This window comes from Jaculus jaculus, chromosome 4, assembly GCF_020740685.1.
Source record: "Jaculus jaculus isolate mJacJac1 chromosome 4, mJacJac1.mat.Y.cur, whole genome shotgun sequence".
NCBI classification, from domain to species: Eukaryota; Metazoa; Chordata; class Mammalia; order Rodentia; family Dipodidae; genus Jaculus; species Jaculus jaculus.
In genome coordinates this window covers 100,341,600-100,355,246 of record NC_059105.1, presented here as the reverse complement: position 1 = coordinate 100,355,246, position 13,647 = coordinate 100,341,600, and the positions used below count along the sequence as shown (strand labels likewise).

At 34.7% G+C, this 13,647-nt stretch overlaps 1 protein-coding gene across 2 annotated transcripts in view; it reads right to left on the bottom strand.

Moving 5' to 3' along the window:
- Lrp1b (LDL receptor related protein 1B) overlaps positions 1 to 13,647 on the bottom strand; it is a 2,087,209-nt gene that overhangs the window by 909,229 nt on the left and 1,164,333 nt on the right. Inside the window, exons 9-11 of one of the 2 annotated variants that reach the window (XM_045147485.1) lie at positions 12,554 to 12,725; positions 9,390 to 9,533; positions 2,634 to 2,870 (exon numbers count right to left, since the gene is read on the bottom strand). In XM_045147485.1, the coding sequence (XP_045003420.1) occupies positions 2,634 to 2,870; positions 9,390 to 9,533; positions 12,554 to 12,725 (553 nt within the window). Of the gene's footprint in view, positions 1 to 2,633; positions 2,871 to 9,389; positions 9,534 to 12,553; positions 12,726 to 13,647 lie in introns of those variants that run through there. The other variant, XM_045147484.1, reaches the window with a different exon arrangement.

Sequence of the window (13,647 nt, the reverse complement as noted above, 5' to 3'; positions counted from 1 at the left end):
ACAATCAGAGGTTTAAGATACTCTGAATCAAACACCCTCACATGATGTACATGCCAGTCCAATAGTGGCACACAGCCTCAGTGGCTAACCAATAGCTTTCTAATTGTCTAAAAGATCCACTCAGTGTAAAGGAACTCATATCTGGAATTGGGAATCTGACCAGAATCCAACGGAGAAGATTAGGTTCTCCAGTGTCAGTCTCTCAATGTATTTTAGCTAAAGGAGGCATTACATACATCAAATTCTCCCTAAATTAATAATGCTTATCCCATTTAATCTATGCTGACTTCACTCTCCATTGGAGAATCCATTCTTGTTTTACATAAGGTAGCAAGATTGGAGGAGGTAAATTACTGCTCGCACTTTGGCCAAGCCACAGCTGAAACCACAAAGGAATGGGGAGATGAGTGTGAGTACTGCTTCCATGCTGGACCTGATAATCAGCACCAGGGTGTAGGAGAGACCCTGAGGATACTCAACATTTACTAAAGCAGAGGTCCAGAGGTTTCTAAGAGCTAATCACTGAAGTAGACTTAAAACTCATCCATCATGGCTCAGGGAATTTTGCAAAAGATGGGGAGGAAGGATTGTAAGAGACACAGGTTGAGACATCAGGCCCTGGGGCATTTCCTCCCCCCACCAAAAAAAAAAATAATAATAACTGACTAATGTCCCCACAATGAATAAACCACAACCCCATGGTGAATAACTGCAACCCCACTGAGGAGCATTTCCAACAGAATGAGGCCAAGGATGAGGGAAAAGAGAGCACCAGCACATGATGTATCCATATGAAACATCTTGTTAATAATAATAATAATAATAACAACATTAAAATAGAATAGCTAAGATGAATAAGGTCACAAGGCATTTTATCATTCATGTTTTAAATGTCAGTCCAGCACTCTTCCTATTCAGTTTCCTCTCTGAGTCACTGAATTGATCTTCCTAACATACCACATCATTCCCTTTTTTTTTCAGATGAAAAACATGTCTTATTTCTTCTACATTTAGAATTTATGCATTTTATTAATGTTTTGAAGTATCTCAGGCTTTTAATCTCACTAATTTCCACTCTCCATATCCTCTGCAGAATTAACTCCCTGGAGTGACCCACTTAGGATCCACATCCTATTTCTGGAAACATTTTTGTGCATCCTCTCCTCAACTTTACCATATCTCCTTAAAGATTCAGTCCAAATACTACCTCCTATCCAGGGAGTCTCTCTGGCTGTTAATTTAACAACATGTCCTCCTTTCCGTGGATTCCCAATATGAGGGCAGTTTCTATTAGCCATGCATTTCTTTGGGACAGGTTTGATTTTCAAAATTAAATGCTGCAATGACTTAAACATTTTTTGTGAGCTTAGATTGTGTATAAAGGTAGGTCATGAATTCCTTCAAGTTAATAACAATTTTCTAAAATCTGGGCTGGAGAGATGTCTCAGCAGTTAAGGTGCTTGTCTGCAAAGACTATGGATCTGAGTTCAATTATCTAGCAGCTATGCAGATCCAGATGCACAGGGTGATACCTGCATCTGGAGTTCATTTGGGGTTAGAGAGCCTGGCTCAACTTCTCATTCTCACTCTCTAATAAATAGATAAGTAAGTAAAATATTTAATTAAAAAATGAAATGCCTTTTAACTCTTAAGATAGCTCCTATGATGTCCTTTATATCATAATTGATGTTTCTTGAATCATGGATGTCCAGAATATTAAAGAAGTAAGTCAGTAAGGTAACTGGCATCTAGTTAAAGATAAGATTTGCTTGATTATTTAGAACTGTTTTTTTTTTTTAAATATATTATTTGCAACCAGAGAGGGGAAGGAGACAGGGAGTACAAGAGAGAGGGAGATAGGAAAGAGAGAGGGAGGAAGAGAGAGGGAGTGGATGAACACACCAGCAGGGGTGATTGCCATGCAAACTCCAGATGCATGTGCCACTTTGTGAATCCAGCTTTATGTGGGATCTGGGGAATCAACCCTGGGCAATCGTGCTTTGCAAGCAAGCTTTAATGGGTAAGCCATCTCTCCAGCCTCAAAGATGATCTTTCCTATTTTTATCAAAATCATATTATTTTACTGTTTGTTTGACTGTTCCAAAGTTAAACAATTTATGAAATAAACTGATTTTAATGAGTATATGCATGATATGCATGTGAGGCTTACTCACATATAAATTCAAACATGTACTAATACAAAATCACAAGTGAAGTAATTGAAGTTTCTTTGGATATACATGATGGGCAAGTCTAGAAAATTAAGAAAAAAATGAATTTTGATGGTAATAGGGACCAAATGCTACAGGATCTTTTAATATTGTCATGAATCTTATGTTCTGACATAAAGTGTTCTAAACATATCTATATGTTGCCAGTACATGATTAATCTCTCAGTTATTCCCTTTTGATTTGGTAGAAGACAATTGCATATTCAAGTGTGGACTGAAATACTAACAGGTTGAGATGTGAAAGGTACAGAAATAACATATTCCTGAGCCAATTAAACTAAGACATAACCTTAAACATGAACTTGGGGTGGGCTTAACCCAACTCTGATATGGAGGAAATTTCTCCCTTTAAAGTCTTTTAACTCCAGAGCATTGATGCTAATGTCACTCAGTGTCACTTACCATCTTTCAGGATGGTTTCTCGCTCTGTGCCATCTATCTTCTGCCGGCCAATTAGGAAACTGGTGGTGTCAGCAAAGTAAATGTAATTGGTTTCTGCATGAAAATCTAAAGCACGAGGGTTTACCAGATTCTCTATGGGAATCATATATTCATCCGCTATCTTAGTATTCAAGTCCATTCCTCTCACAATTCCTGGGCGTCCTTTCCCATAAAAGAGGAACAACTCATTCTTGGGTCCTGCAGAAGAAAGATTACAAACATAAACAACCCATGCTGCCTAATCTGCTTTATGCCACACAATGCCATTGTTTAATTAACTGGCACAATTAGGAGTTTTTAAATTCAATACTAGGAATCAAACTCTAAAATATGCCAAATGTATCTTGATTCAAGAAGGCCAGCTAATTGCATTACTTTAATTAAAAGAGAAATTACTTCAGTGAATGGTTATATTCAGTTAATTATTCTTTTGTCTGTAAGTGTCTGTATAGCAAAAACATGACAGATCATTGAATAACTTGTAACTTGTGAAATGAATATTTATTAAAATAACTGGTACATTTGACTTTATAATCCATTGCAATCTAGCTGACATTGTTGTACATATTCACTGTTGCACTCACTATAACTGGCAATGCTGAAAACTTAATGTTGTTTAAAACACCAAACTCTATATAGTTTCATCTATAGACTAGGAGAAAAAATCAATAAAGTATCACTAATGTGCCTGAGAATATGTTGGAGTTACCCAAGTAGGTGATTGAGTCTTTCAAGAAATGAAAGCAAATGCTTTTTCAGAGAATCATTCTTTATTTCACATCTCACTTAGAATGGAACATACTGATGTTCTCTGCTTCTAACTATACTAACTAATATATAACACAGGCCATAAGAACAAAAAATAAGAACAAACAAAAGGCAGAGTCATGTGGCTTTTTTTTATTCTTTCTTTGGTCTTTTTTAAATATTGACACAGGGTCAGGTTGGCCTGAAAATCACTAGGCAGGTTAGATGTCATTGAACGATTCATGCCTCTGCCTCTCTTAAGTGTTGCAAATACAGATATTTTTTTTCCACATCTGTGGTTTTATCTACAGAATGAATTGAAACTTTCACTCCTATGTTTTTTTTGTTAATTTTTATTTATTTATTTGAGAGCAACAGAGAGAGAGAGAGAGAGAGAGAGAGAGAGAGAGAGAGAGAATGTGCATGCCATGGTTTCCATGCCCTGCAAACGAACTCCAGACACATGTATCACCTTGTGCATCTGGCTTATGTGGGTACTGGAGAATTGAGCCTTTACCAAGGTCCTTTAGGCTTCACAGGCAAGTGCTGAACTGCTAAGCCATCTCTCTAGCCCCTCCTTTGTTTATTTTTTTAAATTTACATTCGTGTGTATGTGTGTGTGTGTGTACATGTTTGTACACACAATGCACATAGGTGCAGGCACATGTCCTGGTCTCTTGCTACTGCATATGAATACCTGTCTGCTTCCATGTGGGTGGCTGAAAAATTGAACCCAAGGTGGCAGGCTTATTAATAGAGGCCCTTTAGCCACTGAGCCATATCCCCAAAACACAGATTAACCCTTTCAGATGACAGCATTATGAAAGACTCCGTAACTAGCATGGTGCCCATGCAATATGTATTTAATGTATGTGAATACAAAATTAAGACTTAATATGAGAGGAAACACTTAGTGAGATATACAAGATTTATCTATATGTAACTATACAAATTTTGAAATTTCTATTACAGAAAATTCATTATAGCAATATTTCTTTTGTTAGACTTTAAAACTAATGTGAACATTAATATGTAAAATAATAGTTATAAGTTATTTTAGTGTAAGATAAATCCCAGTAACCTTGTGTACATACTAAGAATATTGTCAGTAAAGGGCTGAGGCCATAAGCATAGCTGTTACTACCTCAAAGATAATTTCACCATAGTCTTTCATAAGATACAAAGTCTTAGTAGATCTATAATATATTTTCTATTAACAGTTGCTTTATATTGCATGCTTGAACTGAATGTGTGAACTATGCAAATTAATTTTACTCTTATTATACTCAATAGTCATCCATTGTATTAATTTTCATTCACTCAAGTTCATTTTTACTGCTGTATACCATTCACTTGTGTGGTTATTTCAAATTGAAATTATGTACCCATTTGTAGAATGCATGCTTATTTATTTTTAATTCTTATTAGCATATATTCATTGTATGAAATGAAAGCTTTAATACATTTTTAGCAGTGTGTTATATAATTTGACCATGTTCACCCCACCTTCTCTTCTCCTGTACTCTTCACAGATAAATTTTCTTCCAATGTGTATTTAATTTGTTCCAAAAGAAAAAAAAAAGATCAATTTTATGGACCTTTATCAAAACTACTTTCAATGTTGACTCATTATTTTAAGCCTATCTGTACTTGTTAGATACTAAATAACTTACTAAGCATTTTCCAATTGCTTTTATGCTTTTATCATTATAGTCCTTTTGACATAATGTATTTTTTGATGCAGCATTTCATGTTTTTTTATATGAAATTACATGGTAAAGTGTGTTTAAAAACCTTCTTTTCATTTTCCTTAGCCTCTTGTTATCTACCTTATATCAAAGGTTGTTTATTTTAAAATGTTTTATGTGCCTGTATAGTAGTATTAAGTTATGTGGAAACCTTATAATTTCTTAGCACTTAAAAGTTTTTCTACCAAATATAAGTTCATGTTGACATTAGTTTTCTGGATCTTAGAATCTTATATGTGCATTTTTAAAATTTAATGACATTTGGCCAGGTCATTTTAAAATCATCAAAAATGTCCTCCCCCCAATTGCAGTATAATATTCTGTACAAGTGAAAAAATAGAGTCATCTAGCTTCCTTTTTTATATTTATTTTTTAATTTTTTTGTTGTTTTTCATTACTGTTTATTTTTATTTTGTTTTTCTTTATTTTTTAGAGACAGAGTGAGGGAGAAGGACAGTAGGCGCACAAGGATATTCAGTTACTGCAAACAAACTGCAGATATATTCACTTGCATATCTGGCTTATGTGGGACCTGGGGAATTGAACCTAGGTTTCACAGGCAAGCGCCTTAACCACCAAGCCATCTTTCTAGCCCTTACGTTTTGGTTATTAACAAACACTGTAATGGGTAATTGAGAAGTCTGGGGTACTTCATTCAGCTAGTATGTGAGTTTGTGAGTATATGTATGTATTCATGTTTTAAATAATATGAACATTGTTTCCTCATTGTTGTATCTATTCATTTTAGGCATTCACTAATATAACCACTTAAACCTTTCTGCTAGTGGTTATGATTCTTCTGTACATGATTGAAAGCTGAAAAGTTTACTTTGCAGACACTCTCATGGCCAGGATTCTGATTCTGTTTACCCAAAGCATGTGCATTTTAGAGCACAGAAATGAAACAATGTATGTTTATGGTTTCTACTGACATGCATCTAAAACAAAACTTAAATGTTGTCACTGACGTATGCTTCCAGTCCATTTGTATTTGTGAATCTCAAGAGACACCAGAGTCAGAATGCTGACAACGCAGTCACAGGGGCTATAATGTGCGACATAATGCTGGAAAGGATAGCCATGTTTACTGCTATTTCTTCGTGTGTGTGTGTGTGTGTGTGTTTATGCACATGTGTGTGCAAGTGCTCATGTCCTGTGCACATGTGTAATAAGGTCAGAATTGAATGTCAGGTTTCCTCCTATGTTGCTTTTCCACTTTATTTCCTAGAGAGGGAGTCTCTCACTGAACATAGAGCTGCTGTTTTCAGTGAAACTGGCTGACCAGCACACTTTAGAATTGTCTTGTCTCCAACCCTGCTCCTCTTGTCCAGTACTGGGGTTACACACATGTATGGTCATGCCCTCTTTTTATGTGGCTGCTGAATATCAAACTCAAGTCCTCATGCTTATATAGCAAGTTATATTATCCACTAAGCCACCTCTATAGCATCTTAGTTAACAGTTCTGTTTTTGGGTTCCTATTCTTAGGCTCTAAATGGCAGATGTTCCAAGTTTCAGCCAGGGTGCTTCAGGGAGTTGGAAATGATCTATGCTAGGATCTTCTGCTCCACAGTTTTAGTTTTATGTAAGCATCTGTTTGTATTAAATTCTGCTTAAAATAATTAGGTGCTAGAAAAATTGCTCAGTGGTTAAGCTGCTTGATAATAAAGACTGATGTTCCAGAGTTCAATTCCTCAGTACCCATAAAAACCAGAAGCACAAAGCACCACATGCATCTGGCAATCATTTGCAGCAACAGGAAACTCTGAAATGTCCATACTTTCACTGCATCTCTGTCTCTCTAAAATAAACAAATATAAATATTAAATTTAAAAATAACTAGAAACATTTTCTATATATGAGTGCCTTAGTGACATACTACATTAAGTTAATAATATGCAACTCTGAGCTTGTGTTTGTCCCAAGTCATATGCATGCATGGATACATATATGAATATATTCAAGTATAATATTAAACTCATTCATAAAACATGCTACCACTTCTAAAGGGATAGCCAGGCCCATTTGATAAGAGACACATGAGAAGATACTGTCACCTTCTCTTATCTGTAGGCACCAGACCTGAGAACTCAATTACTGAGATGGACTAAGGAGCATGAGACCTGATAAGGTTATATTCTCATCATTTAATATAAAATCAGAAACAAATAAAAATGTGATAAAGTAATACATACAAATGTTTTATCTTAACTATGTTAATTAAAGTTCATTATGCTATTTTATTTATTTATTTATTTGACAAAGAGGGAAGAAGGGAGGGAGAAAGAGAGAAAAAGAGATGAGAAAAGGGAGAGAGAAAGAGAGAGAGAGAGAGAATGGCATGCTAGGTCTCCCAGCTATTGCAAATAAACTCTGGATGCATACACAACTTTGTGCATCAGGCTTTACATGGGTGCTGGGGAATTGAACCTTAGTCCTTAGGCACTGTCGGTAAGTGCCTTGACTGCAGAGCCACCTCTCCAGCACTCATTATTCTATTATTAATTCTAACTAGCTTCACTTGTATCATTTATCAATTTGTGGCCTCACTTCACTATTCTCAGCACACACATGACAGTGAAATGAAATAAGTGAAAAGAAATCCCTGACCAAAGTAAAAGTGTGTGCTGTGGTCAAAGAGAAGTAAAGTGCAAACTGTGACAAGCAGTCATCATAACTTAAAATAAATGTAATTCCAAGGCATTTAAAGACCAGTGCTCCCCACATGGATATTATTTCAACTAATATCAAGCTAATATATCAGATTTTACAGGGCTTAGAGCTGGTACAAATGTAGTTATAAATGTTACTTTTAAAAACCTTCAGAGCGCCCAAGTACTGGGGGAGACTGGTCATCAATAGTCTTTCAGAGCTTGGGACCCTTCAGACAAGCCAAGCAACCTTGCCTGCTGGTGCAACACTGGCATGACTTTTAAAGAGGTAACCAACTGCTTTCTGATTGGACTTGAGGCCTGCTCTCCAGGAGGGATTGAGTTGGAACTGTAAACCTTGTTAAAAATTTGCATCTCAGGAGGGAATAGACCCTTCTAGGGAAGTTACTGCTATTCTTTCATTAAATGGACTTAATGATTCAAATTTACTTTCTTAATGTTCATGGGTAGTGGTTAGTCAGCTTTGGTCAGAAAAATACTTTATTTTTTCAGTTGTATGTTATAACTGAAGAGGTTCATAACTGGTTTGTAATGAGAATAAGTAATACGTGAATTCTCTCCCTTAAATGGGACAGCAATATTCCATACTCCAAGATGCAAGGATAATTATGGAAGAAGGAGTAGAACGAATGTAAGAGCCAGGATGAAGGTGGAAAATAGTGTGCAATGCTGATTTCTAAGTGGTTGTAATCTTCAACTCACATCAACTGTGATTGCCTGCATAAACTCTATATAAGATTGGGACAATGAACATGCTATCATGGGACAATATGTTATTGTCCAGTTTCCACCCCTCCTTGAATATCAATAAGCAGTTAATGTTTATAGGATTTTGGATTGCCTTTTATCAGTGGTATTGACTTTGGCAATGTTGGAAGAAGGAGGGGGACAGGAGAATAGAATAGGAGAGGAAAATTATAAAGACTTAAATACATTATATACATGTATGAAAATGTCATAATTAATATATACCAGTAATAGCTAGGAAATCTCTTTATAAGCTTTATATCTCAAAATAAAACATATATAACAGCTATTTAACTTTAAATTTTTTTCAATAACATTATTAAAATTATTACTAAATTTAATTGCTTTAATTTACGAAATATGAATCAAGGTAAATTTTAGTCCTTAAAGTGGCCACAAAACCTAAAGCATTAGTATATATGAATATCTGTTGGATCACACAACACACCTATTGCTAGAAGCAGCATCTTGGTTCCAGAGGTCCATCAATAAGTATAGTCCATTTATTCCATACACATTAGAAATTACAAATTAAAAAGGAAAAAAATCTTCCTAAAATTCTCCTTAAGTGACAGTCCCCTAATAGCCCACATAGTTATTTATCCTGATGGCTTTCCAATTCACATCCCTACAAAACAAAAGTTAATACTAACTTTGAGAAAGGACATGGCTAGTATATAGATTTAATCAAAGTTCTTCCCTGAGTAACTCTTATGTTGTTATCATAGTTGATGTTAACTAATACAGAAAACCTGTTTCTGAAGTGGCAACTTCTGGTACCATGGTTGATTTTAGCAACATACTTTTGCATGACCTGCCATCACTGCCCAAGTTGAATCCCGTTCTGCAGCGACACGACCGAGCTTTGTAGCTGCTGCTCAGGAGACACATGTGCGAGCATCCCCCTGGCATCCCAAATGCATCCACATCACAGGCATGGCTTCTGACTATAGCAGAGAAAACACACTTGAGGTTTGCAACAGACAGGGAATTTATGTGCTTCAGCAAACTTTTTACAATGTATGTACATGTAATCTTAACAAACTTCTATATACCAACCTACTTAGCACTCCAGTCAAATAGAAAAAAAATTTAAACTTTATAAAGAAGTGCGGATTTGCCAAAACTCCTAAGGCTGAATTAAAATTAAATTCCAAGAAATAAAAACCTATTTACATTAATTTAAATGGTTCACATGTAAATAAAATAACATGATTTTTGGCATATATTATGTTTAGTTATATAAATTCTATTTTAACAAGGAAAAGAAATATCCATAAAATGTTACGACATATAATCCCAGCTTAGAGGAAGAAGCAGATGCAGTTTCCTTTGCAGCCACCCATCCTATGAGCACCTACACTGAAGGAATACACTCAGTCACTATAGTATGTGATGAGAAAGAACAAGTACGTGTTTGTAAACTTCCAGGTCCATTGTCATTTTGAGAACCCTGCTATAAGATTCCCTGTGTGTGTGTGTGTGAGACGTGTGGTTGTCCAAAGGTGGAAGTTGAGTTAAGTTAAGGAAATTGAGCAGTAGAAACATGTTACATTTGTGATTATAATTAAACAGGAAATAAAACTATGATCAAAAAAGAAAAAAATATTATAATAATATCAATATAACATAACAAAAATTATATAATTTTATAATATGCTATTATGTAATATAATAATTAAATTATAAAATATTGTTTATATAATATAATAATTTTGATCATTTCTGTCAAAATTAAGATAAAGATCATGGCAATTTTATTTGAATTGTAATACTAACTTGCTGTAACAACTTGCACCTTCTTTATGTACTTTTCATTTTCTAAGGGAGCAGATGAGTAAACACAGTTTTAACAATTTGTCCTCCAGAAATTGTTTTTACTTTCCTAAATTCACTTGGATTAACATCTCCTCAAATAATTATCAACTCACCTCTACTTTTGCTCCATTTGCTCATACCTATCAACATGCTCCCTTTTTTTCTTGCTCATTTACTTCCTTTGTTCTCCAAATCCTATATAATCATTTTCTTCAGTTTCCTTCCTTCCAGACTCTCTCAAACTTGTTTCAATCAAATGTCTCCCTCACTGTCAGAGTTGCTCTTATCAGAACCCCATGAGTTTTATGCAAAATTCAGTGACCAGTTGAATTTTGTGCACTTTGGCTTAGAGACAGCTTTTAGTTCTTCTGATTGGCTGTGGCTCATGGCTAAAGTGTCCTAGTGTTATTTGAAATATTCATCCATATTTACTTACTTGGTATGGCAGCCATTTTCAGCCTGGAGTTTCCCACTGACCTTGAACTTATATTATTGGATATTCATGTACATCCACTTGACTTTATAATTAACATGTGAAATGGCCCATGAAAACTGAATGCAATCTTTGCCCCAAGTTAACCCCATACTTACTTTTCTATGTCTGATAAAGAATAAATAATTCCTACTGTCCCAGTAAAACCATTGTCATACTTCTTGACTGTTTTTTTAACATCATATGTCCATATAATTCTGCTTTCATACATATCTTAATTTAACTACTTCTCACTACTTTCACTATTGCTGCTTTTGTACAAACCACTTTCTTCTCAATTGTCCACCCTTTCCCCTTACATCCTGTTGCCAGTTCAGTAGCTCAGCAGGATTTGTTATAAATGTCAATCAGATCATAACAATTTATTGAGTGCCTCCTGATGACTCCTGTGTCATGAAAAGAATTAATAAGTCTTTACTGCCAACTACAGAGCCCTACTAGATATGCGCCCCCATTTTTCCAAACTTATTTCCTAATTCTCTGGAACGTAATCATTTTGCTTCAGCTACCTAAGCCTCCATGGTGCTTCTTGCTCAATCCAGACCTATGCTTACCTGATCCTTCTGAGCTGTTCCATCCTTCTCCCTGTCATACTCTTATTCCAGAGATTGCAAGTCTCCCTTTTTCCTTTATAACATTAAGACTTTATTCAATGTCATCTTTTCAATGACAATTCCAGTGATTATTCAAAATAAAATGACAAACTGCAACTTGACACTTATCTACTATATTGTCTCTAATAATATATGATTTACTTAGTCATTCTGTGTTATGTATACTTAAGTAGAACATAAATCTCATAAAGGCAAACATGCTGTGTTTTATTTCCTAGTATATTCTCTTTATATACAAAATACTTGCTGATATGTAATTGATGGCCCACGAATAATTAACAAAGATACAAACCCTAATATCAAAATCTAACAAGATTATCTGGAAAACTTTAAAAAGAATTTGCTATAAACATATTTTTGATAATATAGTGCCTCAACTGGATACATACTAATATTTACATAATTTAAATGAGTTTTCATCCCTTTTAAGTACATGTATAGAAAAATAATAGATATTTTGGAGGGTAGATATTTATAGTAAGATATAAGATATGTGACCAAACCTAAATTGGCTTCAAAAAATACATCACTTATCTACTATAAAAATATATTTTGTGGTTTTGAGAAACACTTAGAAAAATGGCAGCCTTATCATTAAATTTATTTTGAATGAACATTCTTAGAAGGCAGTGGGGGTGCTAAATTAGGAGAACCCAAGACTAGAGTGAATACCAGACAAATAGTGAAAGTAAGCTGATTTGAAATTTTTCTCTAAAAGTAAAACCCAAAATTCAAAAAAAAAAAAAATCTTTGCATCTGTCCTTCTTGTCTATATACATCACAATTGAAAAATCTTTTGTGAGTCAAAATCTAGTCATCACTTTAATTCCATGGCCATAGAAGCGATTTACTAGAAACTGAACAATTTGTCATTTCAACTTGAGAAAGGAGCTCTCTTCCATTTTACAAAGCAGACAGGCATAATTTTTGCTGTCAACACAGAATTTATGACTCACCCACTTCAACACCATTGAGAATCACAAGGTCTGTGCTGCCATTCAGTCTACCATTATAAAGGTTATGAAGAAGTCTTGCTACTTGCCTGTTGGTTGGGTTCTTTTTTGATAGATTCGGATTCCTCGAGCCCTTTCCATTTTAATGAAAGAATGAATATCCGTGACATTAAACCGATTTATCTGCATGATATTGAAGCTGTCAGAGTTGGTTGCATACAAGTAGTCTTCAAATACAGTTATACCATATAGATGTTTGACCTGGGAAGAGGTTAGGAAATAATTTTAATTTACAATAATGCTATTTTCAATTTGAAATGAAAATTGATTACAATTTACTAGTGTGAAAAATGCCCATGGAATATCATTTATTTTCTCTCAAGGGAGGATTTTAGTAATTTAGATAGAAGTGCTTAAAATAGTTATGATATGTGGGAGAGCTTCTCATTCATATTTTGTTAAGAGCACATGTATTATTGTTAAATTTTCATGGCTACCAAGAACCATACATTCAAGAGTATTCACTCATATGCTATGTCATTAGAGAATATATTTAATTTAAAAAAAATTTTGTTCATTTTTATTTATTTATTTGAGAGTGACAGAGAGAGAAAGAGGCAGATAGAGAGCGAGAGAGAATGGGTGTGCCAGGGCTTCCAGCCACTGCAAATGAAGTCCAGACACGTGTGTCCCCTTGTGCATCTGGCTAATGTGGGTCCTGGAGAAGCAAGCCTCGAACCAGGGTCCTTAGTCATCACAGGCAAGCGCTTAACCACTAAGCCATTTCTCCAGCCCATATTTAATTTTTTAATAGGCTACATTTTCATAGAGTCAAAGGTATGTATACACTAGCAGGTCATAGTGATGGTGGTGTAAGGACTTTAGAGAAAGCATCTTTCAAAATTTGTCTTATAAGCTCAAATATCTCATTTTGTCATGTCACATTCATATTAATACTTGATTTACTGTGAAAAATAATGGATTAAAATTTATGTATGTACAATAATTGTAATAAAATGACAGCCTTTTACACAGAAATTATGTTTGTTTCTAGAGCTTATTCACAATGGCAAATGCACTTGGTTTGTTTGAAACTAATGTCACTGCTCTCCATACAATTCAATTATCAATATAATTCACTTGTTCATATGAGGTGTGATTAACATAAAACTGGCCTTTATAT